At 44.8% G+C, this 24,029-nt stretch overlaps 1 protein-coding gene across 1 annotated transcript; it reads left to right on the forward strand.

Moving 5' to 3' along the window:
* The first annotated feature begins 19,868 nt into the window (after positions 1 to 19,868).
* LOC134355621 (bcl-2-related protein A1-like) lies at positions 19,869 to 21,739 on the forward strand. Its single transcript, XM_063065780.1, is given in 3 exon segments — positions 19,869 to 19,910; positions 19,913 to 20,392; positions 21,370 to 21,739. Coding segments are annotated over 3 exon segments (636 nt in total). The 3' UTR covers positions 21,484 to 21,739.
* Positions 21,740 to 24,029: the final 2,290 nt, after the last annotated feature.

A 24,029-nucleotide genomic window follows, 5' to 3' on the forward strand; every position in this document is an offset into this window, starting at 1 on the left:
AAAGGGATACGAGAGGATCATGGGACAGGAGGTCCGGGAAGAAAGACAAGGGGGGGGTGACCCAGAGGATGGGCAAGAGGTATATTCAGAGGGACAGAGGGAGAAAAAGGAGAGTGAGAGAAAGAATGTTGAGGTAGTTGTTATGCAACTCAATCTCTGTTTGAATGGCAAATCTGCCATCCCTGCAGTCCTAAGGTAATTGCATACAATACTCTCTAGATGTAGTCTTATCAATTACAGTAAGCCCTCCAATTCTCTCACAATCAACGGCTATTTGCCTACCTGGCTGCATGATTCACCTGCAAGTAGGTGATAAGTAACAAGTGTAGAAGGGCACCTTGAATCTGCAATCTAACAGCATAAATCAGAAAGTGGATGGCTAGGTGCAGGACCAACACACTCAAGAAAATCATTGTAATTCTGAACCAAGCAGACTGCTTGAGTGGAACTCCATCAAGTACCCTAAATGCTTATTTGCACAATGGCTATACAGTGGGTCATCTACAATCATTCCAGTCATTTGCCTAGTTTATGCTGACTTTCAAACCTGTGACCTCTACCAGCAAGGAAGGCAAGGATAAAGATCTTTAAGTCTTGCAGATTTCTGATTTGGATATATATCACCATTTCTTCATTGTTTTAAATACCATATTCCATTGTGTAATGTCCTGGTTCATATTTTTACTGTTATGCTGTATGTATTTAATTTAGCAGTTCTGTAAGAGCAGCCCATTCTGTTTTCAGCTTGTTTGGTTTATTGTTGAAGATAAGAGATGAGGAGAAATGTGTGCCATCCAGTTAGGATGGTCGGATTAAGGGGAGGTTTCTCTGGTGAGGGACACTAAGGTTGGGCTTGGGGCTTTTGTTTGAGAGGAGGTGAAGAGGGAAGACACAGGAGAGAAGAGGCCGTAGGAATTGACCTGGAGCGGGACCGTGATTCAACGAAGCCATGGGCGAGATTGATTGAGGATCGGTGACTATGGAGAGACTGAGCTCCAACTTGTGCACATTTGACTGTTTCATTTAAATGGGCCCTTTCCTTTTTTGTTCTTTTCTTTACTAACCCTTTAGTCAAATTAAGATTCATAAATATAGTCTTTTAATCATATGTGGTGTACTGTCTGTTACTTCACGGCACTACTTTGTAACGGGGTAGCAGAGGACACAGCAGCCACACAAACAGGGGCTTGGTATGGGAGAGTACCTCAATCTCACCAGGTTGTCTTCCCCTAGACTTACGCAGCCGAGGAAACCAGGCGTTTCAATTGCACAGCTGTGACAGTTCAACTGGAACGTGTTCTCTGCCATAGTTTTAAAGACAATCAGGTATGGCAAATACATCCCAGCATAGGCATGGATGCCCAGATGCTGTAAAAAAAAAGTAATGTGTGAATAAGTAATAAACTTATGAACTTATTGTAGATCCTAATCAAACTTGAAATGAACTAACATCTTCTTCCTAGAGTTTGGGAGATGATCCTAATAAAGAGTAGTGTAGAAACAAGTGTAGAAACAATATGGCAAAAGGAGTCCAATCCCATTATTTCCCCATTGCAAAGACAATCCATTTCCATTTCCATAATACTTTTCTCCTCCTGTATTAATTCAGTTGTTGATATAACCTAGACTGTGCTTATTTTTTTAACTTCAGGTGATTGTAATATTCTTCCCCTACTGAAACATGAAGTTTTGCATGTCCATGCCTCTTGCTTTGAGTTGGCTTTTTTATCTGCTGTTCTTTTTTAAACAATTCAGATACTTAAATCTGAGTTAGTTGATTGCCAACTCAGATCTGAGTTCTCATCTTTGTGTTTGACTATGCCTTTATCTCTGGAACATTCAAAAACCATGTAACTACTTGTTGAGAACTTTGCATCTCATGACGTCTCAGCTGTACTTAGTAAATTTGTACTAAAAGGTTTGTAATTATTTGCACTTTTAAGAAATTCCAGGTTTTGAAGCCTACTCAAAACAGTGTGTGTTCCTGTTATTTATCCAACAAGCTACAAGCCAGTGGGCCCTTTGTTACAGAGCGTGGCCAGCTGCCAGAGCTGCAGTGGTACCAGAGAATTGGAAAACTGCCAGTGAGACACCCCCCATTCAGAAAGGGAGGGAAGCAACAAGTGAGCAATTATAGGCCAATAAACTTAACATCCATTATTGGAAAAATGTTAAAAATGAAGGAAGGATTTGCAGGACATTTGGAAAATTGTGGTTCAATTATGCCATATCGGCAGTTCTTTAGGAAGGGGAAATTGCGGAAAGCAGAAAGTATGGCGGGTGGGGGGTTGGGAAAGATGTGCTTGATGCTGGGATCCCACTGGAGATGGCGGAAGATTTGGAGAACTAGGTGCTGGACGCAGAGGCTGGTAGGGTGGTAGGTGAGGACAAGAAGAACCCTATCCCTGGTGCGATGGCGGGAGGATGGGGTGGGGGTAAACATGCACAAAATGAAAGAGATGTGGTTGAGGGCAGCTTAGATGGAAGAGGAAGGGAAGCCCCTTTCTTTGTAGAAGGAGGACATCTCCTTATTTCTGGAAAGAAAAGCCTCATCCTGAGAGCAAATGCGACAGAGACGGAGGAGTTGAGAGAGGGAGAGTTTTTACAAGTAACGGGATGGGAAGGGCTATAGTCTAGGTAGCCATGAGAGTCAATGGGTTTATAATAGACATTAGTAGGTAAGCTGTCTCCAGAGATAGAGACTGAGAGATCAAAAAAGGGGAGAGAGATGTCAGAAATAGACCAGGTAAATTTGAGGGCAGGGTGGAAGTTGGAGGCAAAGTTGATGAAGTCAACGAGCTCAGCATGGGTGCAAGAAACAGCACTAATGCAGTCGTTGATGTAATGTAGAAAAAGTTGGGGAGTGATACATGTTTAGGTTTGGAACATACACTGTTTCAACAAATAGGCAGGCATTGCTGGGACCCATGCAAGTGCCCATGGCTACATAGCTCCATATCTCTCTATTTCCTTCACATTCATGTGTCTGTCTGAGAGCCTCTGAAATGCCTCTATTGCACTTGCCTCCACCGCCATTACTGGCAGCTTGTTCGAGGCACCTACTACTCACCGTGTTAATAAAAAACATTATCTGTGCATCTCCTTTGAATTTACCCTTTTCACCATAAATACATGCCGTTTAGTATTAGACACTTCAACCCCGGGGCGCAAGAACGCTGTCTACTCCATCTATACCTCATAATCTCATAAGCTTCCCTCAGCCTTTGCTGTTCCAGAGAAACCTTTGCTCAGGATGCATGCCTTCTAGTCTCGGCAGTCTCCTAGCGAATCTCTGCTGCACTTTCTCCAAAGTCTCCACATGCTTTCTATAACAGATTAGATGAGATTCAACTTTATTGTCATTGTGCCAAGTACAGATACAAAGCCAATGAAATGCATTTAGCATTTGACCAGAAATGCAAAGAATAATGTTATTTACAAAATAACTGTGAATAAAAAGTAAGTGCTACAGCACACAAATATAAAAGTACTGAGACAGTACAATATGGGTGCAACACTGCTTAGCGCTGTGATGTGAGGTTCAGCAGCGTCACAGCCTCAGGGAAGAAGCTCTTCCTGTGCCTGCCGGTGTGGGAGTGGAGGCTCCTGTGGCTCCTACCAGATGGGAGGAGAGTGAAAAGTCCATGGTTAGGGTGAGATGCATCCTTGATAATGCTTTTTGCCCTGCCCAGGCAGCGTTTATGGTAGATGTTCTCAATGGTGGGTAACTGAGTGCTGATAATCTGCTGGGCAGTTTTCACCACCTGCTGGAGTGCTTTGCAGTCCGATATAGGACAATTGCCATACCACACTGAGATGCAGTTGGTGAGTATGCTCTCAATGGTACAGCGGTGAAAGTCTGTCAGTATCCTGGGACAGAGGTGAGCTTTATTGATGCTCCGCAGGAAATAAAGGCGCTGTTGTACCTTTTTGATCAGGATGGAGGAGTTCAGAGACCAGGTGAGATCCTCAGAAATGTGGACACCAAGGAATTTGAAGCTTGATACATGCTCCACTACAGCTCCGTTGATGTAGATGGGGACGTGACTGTGGCTCCTAGTATGCCTGAAGTCCACGATGATCTCCTTGGTCTTCTGAGTGTTAAGGGCCAGGTTGTTGTTGGCACACCATGCGGCCAGGTGCTGGACCTCGTACCTGTAGGCCGTCTCGTCATCCCCTCTGATCAGGCCAACCACCATGGTGTCATCTGAGACCTGGATTATGGAGTTAGAACCATGTACAGGATCGCAGTCATAGGTGAAAAGGGAGTACAGAAGAGGGCTCAGCACACAGCCTTGAGGCACGTGGGTGTTCAGGGTGAGAGTGGAGGAGAGGTTGTCTACCTTAACTGATTGGGTTCTGTTAGTCGGAAAGTCCAAGGTCCATTTGCAGAAGGATGAGCTGATACTAAGCTGCGAAGTTTGGCAATCTGCTTAAAGGGGATCATAGTATTGAATGCCGAGCTAAAGTCAATGAGCGCATTCTGACATAAGAGTTGGGGCTGTCCAGGTGGGTCAGGGCAGAGTGAAGTGCCGTGGAGATGGCGTCCTCTGTTGACCTGTTGGTGCAGTATGCAAATTGATGGAGGTCCAGGGTAGTGGGCAGACAGGATTTCAGATGTGATAGAACCAGTCTCTCAAAGCACTTTGCAATGATGGGGGTGAGAGCAACTGGGTGGAAGTTATTCAGGCCCGTGGCAGTGGAATGCTTTGGCACTGGCATGATGGTGACAACCTTGAAGCTTGTGGAGACAACTGCCTAGGCCAGGGACAGATTAAAAATGTCCATGAAGACCCCGGCCAACTGCCCTGCATAGACTCTGAGCACACTGCCATGACCAGAATTGAATGCAATGCTCCAGATGGAGCCTAACCAGAATTTTATAAATTTGTAACATAACTTCCTGACTGTTTGACACTTGTTAACGCACACTTCCTTTTGTTAAACTTCTGATAGTTTTCTTGCGAACTGGCAGATCAGCCCCTTTGTCACCCTTCCCAGGCTGTATTCAGTCAAACATTTGGCACCATTCACTTGCTGGTAACAACTCCTACTACCTACACTGACTTTCCCCAGTCTATTCTTTGCAAATTTGTCCCCAGGAGCTGTCAAGGCTAATGATTTCTCATTAGAATTTTTGGGGTAATTGCTTTCGACGTACTGAAAGTTCAGTGAACAGACAGTCCTCAGGACTCTTATCCAACCTGGAGAAACCCTGTATTGCTTAAACAAAAAAAGACTGCAGAGATCTGTAACACAGAGGGATTTGGAGGCCCTTGCACACAAAACACAGAAAGTTGGCACACAAGTACAACGCATAGTAGAATCTGAATCAGGTTTAATATCATTGGCATATGTCATGAAATTTGTTGTTTTGCAGCAGTACATTGCAGTATATAATAATAAAAACTATGAGTTACAATCATCATCATCATCATCATCAGATAAGTCCTCAGCATCATCATCATCATACATCCTACATTCTGGTATTATTCCAGTCTCATAAATGTCATTGATTCAATCAGTAAGTTTTTCAATTCCATAATCTCCAAGGGCGATAATTCATTCTATTACTAATTCATCATGAATTACAATAAGAAGTATATATAAAGAAAAAAACTATATTAAGTAAGTAGTGCAGGAAGAGACAGAATAAACACTAAGGTAGTGTTCAAAAGTTCATTGTCTTCAGAAATCTGATGGCAGAGGAGAAGAAGCTGTTCTGGAAATATCAAGTGTGTGGCTTCAAGCTCCTGTACCTCCTACTTGATGGTGGCAATGAGAAGAGGGCATGTCCTGGGTGATGGGGTCCTTAATGATGGTCCTTCTTGAGACATCGCCTTTTGAAGGTGTCCTGTGTGCTGGAAAGACTAGAGCCCATGATGGAGCTGACTAAGCTTACAACTTCCTGCAGCTTTTTCCAGTCCTGTGCAAGTGGCTCCTCCATACTGGACGGTGATGCAATGAGTTAGAATGCTCTCCATGGTACATCTGTTGAAATTTGTGAGTGTCTTTGGTGACATACCAAATTCTCCTCAATCTTCTAATGAAATATAGCCTCAGTTGTGCCTTCATTGTAATTGCATCAATATGTTGGCCAGCATAGATCCTCAGAGATGTTGACATCCAGGAACTTGAAACTGCTCACTCTTTCGACTGCTGATCCCTCGATGAGGGCTGTTGTGTGTTCCCTCAACTCCCCCTTCCTAAAGTCCACAATCAATCCCTTAGTCTTACAGGCATTTTTGGAGCTTGATTGATTAGAACTGAGGGTCTGATGGTGTAGAACACTGAGCTGTATCAGTAAACAGAAGCATGCGTAGGTATTGGTATTGTCCAGGTGATCCACGGCCGAGTGGAGAGCCAGTGCAGTTGCATCTGCGGTAGACCTATTGTGGCGACAGGCAAATAGCAGTGGGCCCATGTCTTTGCTTAGGCAGGAGTTAGTTCTAGCCATGACCAAACTCTCAAAGCACTCCATCACATTAGATGTGAGTGCTACTGGGTGATAGTCACTGAGACAGCTCACCCTGCTCTTTTTGAACACTGGTATGATTGTCGCCCTTATGAAGCAGGTGAGAACCTCTGACTGCAGCAATGAGGGAAGGCCAATGGAATGTTGGCCCTTATCTTGGCTGGGGTGGGGGGGGGAGGTTAGAGTCATAAAGCAGGGAGGTCTCATTACACATGTTCAAGGCACTGGTGAGACAACATCTTTAGTACCGAGAACAACTTTGGTATCCCTTTTTAGAGAGGTGTCTTCATTGGAGACCATTCAAAGAAGCTAGACTTGGATTGGTTGTTGAAGGGTTATATAATGAAGAAACATTAAACATGTCGGGACTCTACTCATTGGAGTTTAGAAGACGACAGGGTGAGTTTATTGAAATATATCATTTTCTTAGAGACTAGACAAGATAAAAGCTGCAGGGAAGTTTCCTTACATTGGAAAGTCCAGAATCAGAGGACATGGTTTCAGAATAATAGGGTGAAATCCATTTAAGATGAAAATGAGGAAGAATTTATTTTCTTGAAATTTCAGAATCTTTGGAATTCCTAATCACAGAGATGTTGGGCAAAGTCTTTTTTGTACATTTAAGACTGAGAGAGATAAATTTCTAATTTATTAGGGAGTAAAGGATTATGGAAAAAGGGCAGGAAAGTGGACTGAGGAATGTTGGATCAGCCATGATTCCAGTGAATGGCCTACTGTTGTAGTTCCTGAAGTTTGACTTCTGTAAAGAAATATACAGCTATTGTAACCTTCCCATAGGGAATGTGCACAAAATGCTGGAAAGATTCGGAAGAGTAAATGGGGAACAAGGAAATGGCAGATGAGTTGAACAGGTACTTTGGATCTGTCTTCACTAGGGAAGACACAAGCAATCTCCCAGATGTAATAGTGGCCAAAAGACCTAGAGTAATGGATGAATTGAAGAAAATTTATATTGGGCAGGAAATGGTGTTGGATAGGCTGTTGGGTCTGAAGGCAGATAAGTCCCCGGGACCTGATGGTCTGCATCCCAGGGTACTTAAGGAGGTGGCTTTAGAAATTGTGGACGCATTGGTAATTATTTTCCAATGTTCTATAGATTCAGGATCAGTTCCTGTGGATTGGAGGGTGGCTAATGTTGTCCCTCTCTTCAAGAAGGGAGGAAGAGAGAAAACAGGGAATTATAGACCGGTTAGCCTGATGTCGGTGGTGGGAAAGATGCTGGAGTCAAAAGATGAAATTACGACACATCTGGATAGTAGTAACAGGATTGGCCCGAGTCAGCATGGATTTACGAAGGGGAAATCGTGCTTGACTAATCTTCTGGAATTTTTTGAGGATGTAACTATGAAAATGGACAAGGGAGAGCCAGTGGATGTGGTGTACCTGGACTTTCAGAAAGCCTTTGATAAAGTCCCATATAGGAGATTAGTGGGCAAAATTAGGGCACATGGTATTGGGGGCAGAGTACTGACATGGATTGAAAATTGGCTGGCTGACAGAAAACAAAGATTAGCGATTAACAGGTCCCTTTCGGAATGGCAGGCGGTGACCAGTGGGGTACCACAGGGTTCAGTGCTGGGACCGCAGCTGTTTACAATATATATTAATGATTTAGATGAGGGAATTAAAAGTAACATTAGCAAATTTGCCGATGACACAAAGCTAGGTGGCAGTGTGAAATGTGAGGAGGATGTTATGAGAATGCAGGGTGACTTGGACAGGCTGGGTGATTGGGCAGATGCATGGCAGATGCAGTTTAATGTGGATAAGTGTGAGGTTATCCACTTTGATGGTAAGAACAGGAAGGCAGATTATTATCTAAATGGAGTCAAGTTAGGAAAAGGGAAAGCACAACGAGATCTAGGTGTTCTTGTACATCAGTCACTGAAAACAAGCATGCAAGTACAGTAGGCAGTGAAGAAAGCTAATGGCATGCTGGCCTTCATAATAAGGGGAATTGTGTATAAGAGCAAAGAGGTCCTTCTGCAGCTGTACAGGGCACTGGTGAGACCACACCTGGAGTACTGTGTGCAGTTTTGGTCTCCAAATTTGAGGAAGGACATTCTTGCTATTGAGGGAGTGCAGCGTAGGCTCACAAGGTTAATTCCTGGGATGGCGGGACTGTCATATGTTGAAAGATTGGAGTGACTGGGCTTGTATACTCTGGAATTTAGAAGGCTGAGAGGTGATCTTATTGAAACATATAAGATTATTAAGGGATTGGACACACTGCAGGCAGGAAGCATGTTCCTGCTGCATGTTCTGCAGAACCAGAGGCCACAGTTTAAGAATTAGGGGTAGGCCATTTAGAACAGAGTTGAGGAAAAACTTTTCCACCCAGAGAGTGGTGGATATATGGAATGCTCTGCCCCAGAAGGCTGTGGAGGCCAAGTCTCTGGATGCTTTCAAAAAAGAGATGGATGGAGCTCTTAAAGATAGCGGAATCAAAGGTTATGGGGAGAAGGCAGGAACTGGATACTGATTGTGGATGATCAGCCATGATCACGGTGAATGGCGGTGCTGGCTCAAAGGGCCGAATGGCCTACTCCTGCACCTATTGTCTATAGTAAATGAAGGATGGTACAAAAGAAACATCAGGTAGGATGGTCGAAACCACACCCAGCTACAAAGAGGGAGCGGAAAATCTGCAGATGCTGGAAATCCAAAGCCACACACACAATGCTGGAGGAACTCAGCAGTCAGACAGCATCACAGAATAAACAGTCAACAATTCAGGCCGAGAAACTAAAATCACAATCCCAGACGAAGGCTCCTAAATCTTTTTGAGTACAGCTGAGATATCTTAGAAGATTTTGAATGTGTTTTAAACTTGAAAACACAATAAATCTCAAAACATTTTAATCACTTTTAAATGCTGTAAAAATCCAAATTAATAAACCACTTTTTAAAATTTCAAATCTTTGAAAGGTTTAAGAGTTGAATCAATGAAAAAATTGATTGTCCTTTTAAATGTCAAATTCTTTAATAGCTCAACTATTCCTTTTCCACTTACATCAATAGGAGAAAAGATCTTACATCTCCTCCTAACTGCACACAATTGAGCCATAGAGGTAGTTTATGACTGGTAATTCTTTGTTGAGCTCTAAGTGATGGGCAATTTGTCCAAACTTTCACTCCCTGGTTGGATTCTGTAATGAATCAGGTATAACTCTACAGGCTACTTGCTCAAATGAATCACTGATAGCAGCTTTGTGATTTCTGCATTTGCACACCGATGTAAAAACTGTTAAATTACTGTCAGTTTCATGATACAGCGGTGGGAAGTACAGATAGTTTCACCATCATCTGGGTTTATATTTCTGATATAGTACATCAATCTAAGTACCAGAGATATATCTCTGCATTTCACTGCACCTTCTTTTAAGTTCTTTACGGTATGAAAGCAGCAAAGTGCCTTCGCTGGACAGTACGATGCTGAATCACTTCATGGGTTTTTTATTTTTAAAAGTAGCTGGTGCTATTTTAATCCAAACTATAGTAATGAGATCACATGCTTCGATAAACGGATGTGATACATCTGGTTTGGGTTTTGAATGTTATCAGTAATGTGGACTTTATATTGATGTCATAAATGGTTAGGCATCAAAACACTGTAAGTAAATTACATTCTTCCCCTTGATCCCTCCCCTTCCTCCCACCCTACTTTCCCTGACCCTAGCTTCAAGCCCTGCTGTGTCGTCCCTATTCCTTCCCACTTCCCTTCCCAGAGGCAGGATGTTCTGTCCTCAGCAGGGGTCTTACCTCATCCCCTTGTGACAACACCTCAACAAGATCCCTGCCCACCATGACAATGAGCTCTTCGAGTGTTGCCTCTGCCTCCATGACTATTTTTTCAGCAAGGGTTTCTTCCCCCCCCCCCACCCCACCACATTGATGAGACTTTTTCCTGTCTCAAGCCTTTCTGTTCCTCTTGGACACCCCCTCTCTGTCCTTCTAACAACTCTGGATCTTTTCATTCCTAGCTGCTGATGAGACATTAACTGTCTTGACATCACTACTTCCCTCGCCTGCATCTCTCCTATTTCCCATATACATCTGCCCTTGCTTCATTCCCCCCCCCAACCCCTCCATGATATAATGGGGATAGCGTCCCTCTTGTCGTCACCTACTAGCCAATGAGCCTAGGCATCCAACGCATCATTCTCTGCAAGCTCCGCTATTTTAGTGGGATCCCATCACCAGGCACGTCTTTCCCTGCAGGCTGTGGTCACTCAGTGACACCCTTGGCCACTCATTGCTTCCCATCTGCATGAAGTTCTACACCTCCTCCCTCTCTACAATTTGGAGCCCTAAATAGTTCTTCCAGGTGAGGCAGTTCTTCACATGTGGAATCCATTGGTGTCACTTTTTGCATCTGGTGCTCCCGGTGTGGCCTCCACTCCATTACTGAGCCCCATTGCAGGCTGGCGGATAGCTTTGTTGAGCATCTTCACTCCATCTGCTGCACCAGCCAGGATCTCCTGGTGGCCAGCCATTTTAATTTCTCTTCCCATTTCCACACCACTGTGTCTGTCCCTGGTCTCCTTTACTACCAAGCTGATGCTACACACAGCTTAGAAGAACACCACCCCGTATTTCTGATGACATGAACATCAATTTCTCAAACTTCTGGTAACCACTCCCCTATGTCCCTCCTGGATTTTCTTTATCCCACTGACCGCATCTATTTCCCATTCCCTGACCTTTGTATCTTCCCATCATCCACTCCTTCCTTCCACAAATGTCTCTCCCTACCTCCTTCCTTTTATTCCATGGTCCTTTTTCTTCAGCCCATTTCTATTTCCACCTATCGCCTCTCAGTTTCTCCCTTCATCCCCCTCTCCCCCTCCCTAACCTGCCTATCATATCCCCTCATGTGGATCTACCTATCAGCTGCCTGCTTTTGCTCCAGCTCGCCCCTCCACCTTTTTATATTGGCTATTTCCCCTTTTCCTTATGGAAGGTCCCAACCTGAAACATCAACTGTCCATTTCCCTCTTGAGATACTGCCTGACACACAGAATTCTTTTAGTGCTTGTACGTTACTTCAGATTTCCAGCATCTGCAAACTCTTCTATCTTTGTTTTCTCCATAAAGTAGTCATAGTCATACTTTATTGATCCTGAGGGAAATTGGGTTTCGTTACAGTTGCACCAACCAAGAATAGAGTATAAATATAGCAATAACCAAGAATAGAGTATAATTATAGCAATAAATATCGCAAAAATATTTTCTTAAGAATTGTACATTGTTTCTACTTAAACCAATAAAGGAAATGAAAGTGCCCAACTCAAGTGGAATTAAAATGAAAACCTTCCTTTTTATGCCTTTTACATTCTTGGAATATCTTGGAGCAGTTCACACCAACGACTGTTGTGTGTTCTCAAATGAGACAGTCAGTTTATTTACAACAAGGTCCCAGAAGCAATCATAATACAAATAACCAGAGAACATGACACAATATGTAGATAAGCCTACAAGGGGAGAGGCTGTACTTGACTTGGTTTTGGGAAGTGAACCTGGTCAGGTGTCAGATCTCTCAGTGGAAGAGCATTTTGGAGATAGTGATCATAATTCTATCTCCTTTACAATAGCATTGAAGAGAGATAGGAACAGACAAGTTAGAAAAGCATTTAATTGGAGTAAGGGGTATTATGAGGCTATCAGGCAGGAAATTGGAAGCTTAAGTCGGGAAAAGTACAGAAGAAATGTGGCAAACGTTCAGGGGATACTTGCGTGGAGTTCTGCATAGGTATATTTCAATGAGACAGGGAAGTTATGGTAGGGTACAGGAACCGTGGTGTACAAAGGCTGTAATAAATCTAGTCAAGAAGAAAAGAAAAGCTTACAAAAGGTTCAGAGAGCTAGGTAATACTACAGATCTAGAAGATTATAAGGCTAATAGGAAGGAGCTTAAGAAGGAAATTAGGAGAGCCAGAAGGGGCCATGAGAAGGCCTTGGTGGGCAGGATTAAGGAAAACCACAAGGCATTCTACAAGTATGTGAAAAGCAAGAGGATAAGACGTGAAAGAATAGGACCTATCAAGTGTGACAGTTGGAAAGTATGTATGGAACCGGAGGAAATAGCAGAGGTACTTAATGAATACTTTACTTCAGTATTCACTATGGAAAAGGATCTTGGTGATTGTAGTGATGACTTGCAGCAGACTGAAAAGCTTGAGCATGTAGATATTAAGAAAGAGGATGTGCTGGAGCTTTTGGAAAGCGTCAAGTTGGATAAGTCGCCGGGACCGGATGAGATGTACCCCAGGCTACTGTGGGAGGCGAGGGAGGAGATTGCTGAGCCTCTGGCAATGATCTTTGCTTCATCAATGGGGACGGGAGAGGCTCCGGAGGATTGGAGGGTTGCAGATGTTGTTCCTTCATTCAAGAAAGGGAATAGAGATAGCCCAGGAAATTATAGACCAATGAATCTTACCTCAGTAATTTGATGGAGAAGATCCTGAGAGGCAGGATTTATGAACATTTGGAGAGGTATAATATGACTAGGAAGAGTCAGCATGGCTTTGTGAAGTGCAGGTCGTGCCTTACGAGCCTGATTGAATTTTTTGAGGATGTGACTAAACACATTGATTAAGGAAGAGCAGTAGATGTAGTGTATATGGATTTCAGCAAGGCATTTGATAAGTTCTAGATCCACAAAGCAATGTCCCCTTGGACCCCATGCCAGACTATTGAGAAAGTAAGGAGGCATGGGATCCAAGGGGACATTGTTTTATGGATCCAGAACTGGCTTGCCCACAGAAGGCAAAGAGTGGTTGTAGACGGGTCATATTCTGCATGGAGGTCGGTCACCAGTGGAGTGCGTCAGGGATCTGTTCTGGGAACCTTACTCTTCGTGATTGTTATAAATGACCTGGATGAGGAAGTGGAGGGATGGGTTAGTAAGTTTGCTGAGGACACAAAGGTTGGAGGTGTTGTGGATAGCGTGGAGGGCTGTCAGAGGTTATAGCAGGACATTGATAGGATGCAAAACTGGGCTGAGAAGTGGCAGATGGAATTCAACCCAGATAAGCGTGAGTTGGTTCATTTTGGTAGGTCAAGTATGATGGCAGGATATAGTATTAATGGTAAGACTCTTGGCAGTGTGGAGCATTGGAGGGATCTTGGGGTCCGAGTCCATAGGATGCTCAAAGCAGCTGCGCACATTGACTCTATGGTTAAGAAGGCATACAGTGTATTGGCCTTCATCAATCGAGGAACTGAATTTAGGAGCCGAGAGGTAATGTTGCATCTATATAGGACCCTGGTCAGACCCCACTTGGAGTACTGTGCTCAGTTCTGGTTGCCTTATTACAGGAAGGATGTGGAAACCATAGAAAGGGTGCAGAGGAGATTTACAAGGATGTTGCTAGGATTGGGGAGCATGCCTTATGGGAATAGGTTGAGTGAACTCGGCCTTTTCTCCTTGGAGTGACAGAGGATGAGAGGTGACCTGATAGAGGTGTATAAGATGATGAGAGGCATTGATCGTGTGGATAGTCAGAGGCTTTTTCCCAGGGCTGAAATGGTTACCACATGAGGAAACAGGTTTAAGGTGCTGGGGAGCAGGTACAGAGGAGATGTCAGGAGTAAGTTTTTTGCTCAGAGAATGGTGAGTGCGTGGAATGGGCTGCCAGCAACGGTGGTGGAGGCGGATATGACAGGGTCTTTTAAGAGACTTTTGGATAGGTACATGGAGCTTAGAAAAGTAGAGGGCTATAGGTAAGCCTAGTCATTTCTAAGGTAAGGACATGTTTGGTACAACTTTGTGGGCCGAAGGGCCTGTATTGTGCTGTAGGATTTCTATGTTTCTATGAAATCGTCCACTAACATTGGTTCTGGGAAAACTCGGCTTTCAGTAGATGCTAAACCAGAAGCTGGGGGTGTTCCAGGGAGAAAGAATGAAGAAGTGATGTTGAGGCTGAATCAGCTATGGTACCACTGGGAATAATTTGAGAAGCAGACTGGTGTATTCATACTTTCTTGCATAGATTCTTACGGAACTGATTGTGTGATAAATCACGTCATGGTGAACGCGGGACTCGCTGAGGTGTGGGCAAAGGGGGCCAAGGGTAAGGTCCTTACTGAGGACAGAGCACTCTGCCTCAGAGAGTTGAAGGTCAGAGGGGATGATGTCCCCCTTCACCCAAACATCAGCGAGTTCCGCGTTCGCCATGATGCTGAACTCTTCTTCCGCTGCCTCTGTCTTCGAGCCTACTTCTCTGGCAAGGACTCTCTCACCCCCACCGAGGACCCCTTCTCCTGTCTTCAACCCTCTTCCTCTTCATGGACACCCTGCTCTGGTCTTCTGCCTACTCTGGATCTCTTTATTGCTAACTGCCGACGGGACATCAACCGTCTCAACTTCACCACACCTTGTTCCAAGGGCTGGATTTAATGGGGCCTGGGCCCCTAGGCTGGAGGCCCTGATGGGCCCCTGCCGACACTGTAAAATGTTGCTGTACCAAGCAAAAAAAAAGACAAGAACAAGAGCAAAGGTCGTACTGGTCTAACTATCAAAGCTGTGGACCAAGACATTGGTTTAGTACAATACATAGGCTATAAGCTTACAGGCCATAAGAGGGAGGACAGAAAGTAATGCAGATTCTTAGTTTGAAGGACAGCATCGAAAGCACTCAAAAATTAACCAAGGCTTAGTTAGCTTAGTAAAGTAATGAGGGAGACAAAGTATGATGTACCCAATCTTAAATCTTTATTTAGCTGTTGCTGCACATACCATAGGCCTTATCTCTCAAACAATGCCAAAGCATTTTTATCTAGATATTTTTCTCGACCGTGTGTTCTGAGAAAGTAAAATGGAAATGAGAGACAAAAAGGCCAAGAGAGATAGCACTATGGCAAACTAGGAAACTTGACAATACTCCAACAATCTTTTTGAAAGATGAGATCTAGCACATACTAACCTATTGCTGTACTACGTGGCTTGCAGAGTAAAGACCACTTATTACTTACTATGTTTGTAAACAGTCAACTATTAGCCTATTGCCACAAAAACAGGAACAGCACTGACACACAAGCCTAGATATTTACAAAGTCAGATGCTTGTTTTTCAAAATTAAAGCCTAATTCTTCTGGATTTCTTCGCAGCAAAGTCCGTGATCAGATCACTAAAGTCCAGTTTCCGAACAAGGTCATTTCAAGTGACATCAGACTAAGGTGACTCAGCCTGTACCTGTCCCATTGTGGATCTGAGCCTATGTAGTTGCTGTTATCAGGCCTGCCAAATATATCACTGGAGCCTCGGATAGCCAGTCCTCTCTCGACCAAAAACTTCACAACCACCAACACTCTTCTCAATATGTTGGTCCAGTAGATACACTCTGACTGGAACTGTTTTTGCAGTTCTGTACCTATTCTTCTGCTGTGAGACGCTAGTGTAACGTAGGTCAGTATTGTTTTCCTGCGGTGTTCGCTATTTTCATGCTCTCCTATGCGCTCAGCGCCATGTTTCCAGTCGCTAAAGCCAGTTTCAAAGATGGACTGACAGTTACCATCACTGAAGATGCGACATGCAAAACAAAACACACAGCCGGTGGAAGGGGAATATAAGAGCCATTGCCTTGATATGAGCTTGTGTTTGAAGTGAAATTTGGAGAAAAAACATCTCTGCTGTTTGTATACTCATTCCAAAGCTTTGATATCCACATCCTTATGCTGGCAGGACTCTGGTCCTTTCTTAGCCCAGTAGGCTTGGACTGAGTCATCTAACGTTTCCTTTCCCCAGTGAGCAGGATCAGTGCTGTAAGGATCCTCAGTAGTGTGGTAACGTTAACACTAACGGTGGCCCAACATGGTTGTTCGGAGGCCTCTGTGATTGGGAATCCCAACGTCATGCTCTCTGCCTCTTCAATGTTAGCTGCTGACTGTGGCAAGGACGGTGGTCCCGTACTAATGCTGGTGCTAGTGCTAGCTGTTGAACAAGTCTCCATTTGTCCACCGGTCTTAGACTGTAACAAGAGCAATGGTACTGCTGCATCATCGAGAACAGGTTTAAAAAATTCTGTTAATTTCAATGTCTTTTTTCATGCTTCTTTTTCATGGTCCTCTTCTTCTTGTTTCTTTTCTCTTTGCTGTGCTCCGCTCTCGTACTTTTTTTTTGTCCGCCATGATGATAGCTACGTATTTTGAGCCCCTCTGCAGCTCTGGCCCCTGGGCTGCAGCCCAGCCTAAAGTCCAGCCCTGCTTGTTCCAATTCCAACCTCACTTCTTCCGAAAACTCTGCTCTCCACTCCCTCCGCACTAATCCTAACCTTACTATAAAACCCGCCGATAAGGGGGGGTGCTGTTGTAGTCTGGTGTACTGACCTCTACCTTGCTGAAGCACAGCAACAACTCACGGATACCTCCTCTTATTTACCCCTCGATCGTGACCCCACTAAAGAGCACCAGGCCATTGCCTCCCACGCCATCACTAATTTTATCAGCTCAGGGGATCTCCCAACCACTGCTACCAACCTTATAGTTCCCACACCTCGCACTTCCCGTTTCTACCTCCTACCCAAGATCCACATACCTGCCTGTCCAGGTAGACCTATTGTCTCAGCTTGCTCCTGTCCCACTGAACTCACTTCTGCATACCTCAACACTGTTTTATCCACCCTTGTTCAATCCCTTCCCACCTATATTCGTGACTCTTCTCATGCTCTGAATTTTTTCAATGATTTTAAGTTCCCTGGCCCCCACCGCTTTATTTTCACCATGGATGTCCAGTCCCTATATACCTCCATCCCCCACCAGGAAGGTCTCAAAGCTCTTCGCTGCTTTTTGGATTCCAGACCTAACCAGTTCCCCTCTACCACCACTCTCCTCCTTCCAGTGGAATTAGTCCTTACTCTTAATAATTTCTCCTTTGGCTCCTCCCACTTCCTCCAAACTAAAGGTGTAGCCATGGGCACTCGTATGGGTCCCAACTATGCCTGCCTTTTTGTTGACTTTGTGGAACGATCCATGTTCCAAGCTTATACTGGTATCTGTTCCCCACTTTTCCTTCACTACATCGACGACTGCATTGGCGCTGCTTCCTGCACGCATGCTGAGCTCGTTGACTTCATTAACTTTGCCTCCAACCTCAAGTTTACCTGGTGCATTTCCAACACCTCCCTCCCCTTTCTTGATCTTTCTGTCTCTATCTCTGGAGACAGCTTATCTACTGATGTCTACTATAAGCCTACGGACTCTCACAGCTACCTGAACTATTCCTCTTCCCACCCTGTCTCTTGCAGAAATGCCATCCCCTTCTCGCAATTCCTCCATCTCCGCCGCATCTGCTCTCAGGATGAGGCTTTTCATTCCAGGACGAGGGAGATGTCCTCCTCTTTTAAAGAAAGGGGCATCCCTTCCTCCACCATCAACTCTGCTCTCAAACGTACCTCCCCCATTTCACGCACATTCGTTCTCACTCCATCCTCCCTCCACCTCACTAGGGATACGGTTCCTCTTGTCCTCACCTACCACCCCACCAGCCTCCGGGTTCAACATATAATTCTCCATAACTTCCACCACCTCCAATGGGATCCCACCACTAAGCACATCTTTCCCTCCCTCCCTTCTGCTTTCTGCGGGGATTGCTCCCTACGCAACTCCCTTGTCCATTCGTCCCCCCCATCCCCTCCCATTGATCTCCCCCTCGGCACTTATCCTTGCAAGCGGAACAAGTGCTACACATGCCCTTACACTTCCTCCCTCACCACCATTCAGGGCCCCAGACAGTCCTTCCAGGTGAGGCGACACTTCACCAGTGAGTCGGCTGGGGTGATATACTGCGTCCGGTGCTCCCGATGTGGCCTTCTATATATTGGCGAGACCCGACGCAGGCTGGGAGACCATTTCGCTGAACACCTACGCTCTGTCCGCCAGAGAAAGCAGGATCTCCCAATGGTCACAGATTTTAATTCCACGTCCCATTCCCATTCCGACATGTCTATCCACAGCCTCCTCTACTGTCCGGATGAAGCCATACTCAGGTTGGAGAAACAACACCTTATATTCCGTCTGGGTAGCCTCCAACTTGATGGCACGAACATCGACTTCTCTAACTTCCATTTAATGCCCCACCTCCCCTTCGTACCCCATCCCTTATATATATATTTATTTATTTTCCCCTTTTTCCCCTCTCTTTTTTCTCCCTCTGTCCTTCTCACTATAACTCATTGCCCATCCTCTGGATTTTTCTCCCCCTCCCCCTTTCTTTCTCCCTAGGCCTCCTGTCCTATGATCCTCTCCCTTCTCCAGCCTTGTATCTTCTTGCCAATCAACCTCCCAGCTCTTAGCTCCAACCCTCCTCCTCCTGTCTTCTCCTATCATTTTGGATCTCCCCCTCCCCCTCCCACTTTCAAATCTCTTACTATCTCTTCTTTCAGTTAGTCCTGACGAAGGGACTCGGCCTGAAACATCGACTGTACCTCTTCCTGGAGATGCTGCCTGGCCTGCTGCGTTCACCAGCATTTTGTGTGTGTGTTCCAATACACCCAATGTGCAGAGAGACAGAAAAAAAACAAATCATGCAAACAAGAAAAGTAAGTGATAGCATTGAGAGTGAAAGTGAGTACTCAGACATGAAGCATAGAGCAGCCAGAGCAGGCCACAGCCTCAGTGCAGCCAAGAGCGGAGCCAACGTTGCGGATCAGCGAGCAGAACTGGCCTTGCCCTTGCCTCTGGTCCCAGCACACTGCCTTTTCAATCCATTTGTTCCAGCGTTCAAATCACCATGTCCCTGAGGCATCTATCGCACCAATTCTGTACACCATTTCCCTGAGGTATCCATGGTGTCAGTTCTACGTACCATCTCCCTGAGGTATCCATGGTGTACACATGCCGATGATAATAAACCTGATTCTGATCAGGGATTGGTGGGCAGGGTATTTCAACGGGCCGGAAAGGCCTACTTTGTGCTGTATCTCTATAAATAAATATTGGTCTCTTAATCCACTTCACTAAAACAGATCTTTATACCCTTCCATAGATGCAGCCTTACCTGCCTAGTTCCTCTAGTAGTGTGTGTGTGTGTGTGTGTGTGTTTTAATTCATTCTGTGCTCACACTGATTGTTCTGCATCTCAAACCATTTTTGGCTGAGTTGGTGTAAAAGCTCAAGAAAGATTATTATTGTGTACCGTAGGCTCTTTTTTCCTCTTCCAAACTATTTAAGTAGCTAATATTTAGAACTGAAATTAAATAAAGGTAGGAGAAAGTACGCAGAAACTAAGTTTTAAATAACTTCTGAGGAAAAAAAAATACGTGTGTTCCAGAAAGGGCAACTGCATCGGATTGTTATTTCCACTTTCCACTTGAGGTCAGCATAAGGCGCTTTTAAACGGAAATTGGGTCTAGCCATTTCTCTACGTCAGCTGATGGGAAGTCCCACCATTGTCGTGGGCAGTGAATATAATAGACCAAGGATGTAGGGCTTTCTTTACTGTTGTTCGTTGGATTTCAAACACCTGTAAATATTATGGGTTACCAACAGCCAAACTCCGAAGGATTCTGCTACTTTTTGGCGGACGATTATTTTCGCTTTGTGTTACACGGTTCACAAGCTCAGCCAGCAGCCAACAGTGTGGCAGAAACCCTGCGCAGATCTGGCTCCTCCTTGTATGCATCCGGCCAGGAGTTGGAGCGTTGTATAGACAGTCTCAACTTAAGCTCTCTTGAAGAGGCACAACGAGTGCTCCCCAACCTGATGAGAGAAGTTTACTCGGACGGAATTGATAACTGGGGAAGGATTGTGACTCTGTTCGCCTTCTGTGGAATCCTGGTCAGGCACCTGAAAGAGAAAGGCGTCCCGGAGCGAGAGCTGGTTGAGGGCGTAGCTCAGTGGGTGGCTCAGTACACCTGGACTCACAAAGGCGCCTGGATCAAGAACAACGGTGGCTGGGTAAGAGTAAACTTTTGTCGCAGTCTGATCTAATGTGTCCGTTCACGTAATCACCTCATCATCTTTTGTATTTAAATTGGAGATGGATTGTCCGTTAATATTATGGTAGAATTTCCCACACCAGAGTAGTGGCTAAGTTCCACTTCTTACTTGTGAGCTGGTATGAGTCAGCTGGTTCATTTTGCTGGTTTAGTACCACAACAGCACACAACATGATTAGGCAGGGTTAATGTGGTTTAATAATTTGTTAAAAACTGACTTGACAGATCTGGAGTTTTTGAAGTTGAAATTATTAGGGCTGAAGAGAAGGAACACAATATGCTTTCGTCATGTAGGATAGCAATTAGTATCAGGAATTGTAAAACTGGTCCTGTGTAGGAAGAAATATGTAGAAACGTGAGAAGTGATTTGCTACATTCATTGGTGTATATACACTGTGATCACTCTGTTAGGCACCTCCTGTACCTAACCATGTGACTACTGAGTGTATGTTCCTGGTCTTCTGCTGCTGTAGCCCATCCACTCCGAGGTTCAATGTGTTATGTGTTCTCAGATGATGTTCTACACACTGCTGTTGTAACGTGTGATTACCTTCTGTCAGCTTGAACCAGTCTGGCTATTCTCCTCTTTTATTTCTATATATATCCCCCCCAAAAGAAACCGCTACTGCTCACTGGATGTTTTGTTTTTCCACACCATTCTCTACACACTCATGTATTAAATTCCCAGGAGATCAGCAGTTTCTAAGATACTCAAACCACTTCATCTGGCACCAACAATCATTCCACAGTCAAATTCACTTTGATCATATTTCTTTCCGTTTCTGATGTTTGCTTTGAACAACAAGTGACCCTCTTGACCATGTCTGCATGTTTTTGTGCATTGATTTGTTGTCACATGATTGGCTTATTAGTATTTGTATTAAGGAACAGATGTACCTAAAATGGCCACTGAGTGTATGTACTTTTTTTAAACAGGAGAAGGGCTTTGTGGAACACTTCCAGGAGAAAAAGAATCCGCACTTCTATGCCAAGATAGCTGCTGTAACGGGGATAGTTGCTGCTTTTTCCTTTGTGATCTACCAGCAGTGAAGATGTGGCAGTAGACTTTGCACATTAGAAACTGATGCAGCAGGTGAACATTCTGCCTTGAATTGAGAACCTGGTACAGGACTTGGACTAATTAACTTTTGTGAAGTTTGTTGAATCCAAGCAAAGATGAGGTGTTTAAGCGCAATAAAATCAGATTTATTTTGTAGCAATTTGAATTTGGGTTGCTTTATTTAAATATGTAAGGAGCAAGTAATATTTGTTTGTATATTTCCTTTCATGAACTTGGGATGTCTCAATACAATTTTACATCCATTTCAGTACTCCTTGTGTGCAATTTATCACTTCTGTTCATAGCCCATGAACTTTCCTAGATTTTGAGCCATCTGCATATTTCCAATTCTGGGTCATTAAGAGAACAAAATAAGGAATGATCTTAACACCAACCCTAAGGAATGAAACTTCACTTCTAGTCGTGAATGGTGGTGGACAATCAAACTCGCTGGAGGAAGCGGCTCCACAAATATCCCCGTCCTCAATGATAGAGGAGCCCAGCACACCTGTGCAAAAGATAAAGGCTGATGTCAAGGCTTGCGCCGTAGCCTACGCAAGTGGGCAACGCTGTTGTGAGCATTTATACTTGTGCGTTGGTGTGTCTGCATCACTCTGCAATTCGTGCACGTCACGCATGCGCACACACCTGCCCGTGCAAGGCTTCATGGTCATGGTAATCTTTCTCGGGGTAAACAAGTTTAAAGCGAGCATCTTTTTTCATAAAAGCGAAATATGTCCTCCATAATTTCGGAGGTCTAGCTTGTAAAGCTTTATGGAAAGCATTGCAGCCAGCGTTTCTTCCCTGCCCTTCAGTCGCCCAATGGGAAGCTATTGCAGTGTAGGAGGAAATGCGATGCTACCAAGTGGACCAATCACAGTTGTTGTGGTCTGCATTGCTGTGATGCGTAGTTACATTTTGGGAGAGGTGCGCATTAGGCTACGGCGTAGGTATCCACGTAGGCTCTGCGTAGGGTTTGCGGCTATGCTGTACCTACGGTGTTGATTTGACGCAGAAGTATAAATCAGCCTTTAGGCTGAGGCATTTGCAACAATCTTCAGTCAGAAATGCCGAGTAAATTATCCAGCTCGGCTCCCTCCAGAAGTCCCAGCATCCCAGATGTCTCTATGCAGCCAATCTGATTCACTCCATGTGCTATCAAGAAACTGCTGAAAGTGCTGGATACTGCAAAGGCTATGGGCCCAGACAAAATCTTGGCAATAGTCCTGAAGACTTGCGCTCCAGAACTTGCCACTCCACTAGCCAAGCTGTTCCAGTACAGCTACAACACCAACATCTACCCAGCAATGTGGAAAATAGCCCAGGTATGTCCTGTACATAAGGAACAGGACAAGTCCAACCCAGCTAACTACCACCCTATCAGCCTACTCTCAATCATCTGCAGAGTAATGGAAGGGGTCATCAACAGTGCTATCATGCAGCACCTACTCGGCAATAACCTGCTTATGGATGCCCAGTTTGGGTTCCGTCAAGGCCACTCAGCTCCTGACCTCATCACCCCCTTGGTCCAAACATGGACCAAAGAGCTAAATACCAGAGGTGAGGTGAGAGTGCTAGCCCTTGACATCAAGGCAGCGTTTGACAGAGTATGGGATCAATGTGCCCCAGCTAAAATGGAGTCAATGGAAATGGGGGAAGTGGGGGGGGGGCAAAAACCTCCGCTGGCTGGAATTGTACCTCACACAAAGGAAGATAGTTGGAGGTCAATCATCTCAATCCTCGGACATCACTGCAGGATTTCCTCAGGGAAGTGTCCTAGGGCAACCATCTTCAGCTGCTTAATCAATAAACTTCTGTCATAAGGTCAGAAGTGAGGTTGTTCGCAGATGACTGCACATTGTTCTACACTATTCATGACTCCTCAGATAGCGAAGCAGTTCATACCCAAATGCAGCAGGACATGGGCAATATCCAGGCTTTGGCTGTCAAGTGGCAGGTAACATTCAAGCCACGGAAGTGCCAGGCAATGACAATCTCCAACAAGAGAGGCTCTAACCATTGTCCCTTGACATTCAGTGGCATCGCCATCACTGAGTGTCCTATTAGAAACATCCTGGTCTAGCCATATAAACACAGTGGCTACCAGAGCAGATCAAAGGCTAGGAATCCTGCAGTGTGTATCTCACTTGCTGACTCCAAATCCTGTCCACCATCTGCAAGGCTTAGAGCAGGAGTGTAATGGAATGCTTGCCACTCGCCTGGATGAGTGCAGCTCCATCAACACACAAGAAGCTCGACACCATCCAGTACCAGGCAGCCCACTGGATTGGTACCCCTTCCACAAGCAACCCATCCCTCAACCATCAATGAACAGATTCAGCAGTGTGTACTATCTACACGATGCGCTGCAACAACACACCAGAGTTCCTAAGGCAGCACCTTCCAGACCCAAGAATACTACTGTCTAGAAGGATGAGAATGGCAGATACCTGGGAACACCACTACTTGGAAATCCCCCTCCAAGTCACTCTCCATCTTGACTTAGAAACATATCATTGTTCCTTCATTGTTGCTG

Source organism: Mobula hypostoma, chromosome 13 (genome assembly GCF_963921235.1).
Source record: "Mobula hypostoma chromosome 13, sMobHyp1.1, whole genome shotgun sequence".
NCBI lineage: Eukaryota > Metazoa > Chordata > Chondrichthyes > Myliobatiformes > Myliobatidae > Mobula > Mobula hypostoma.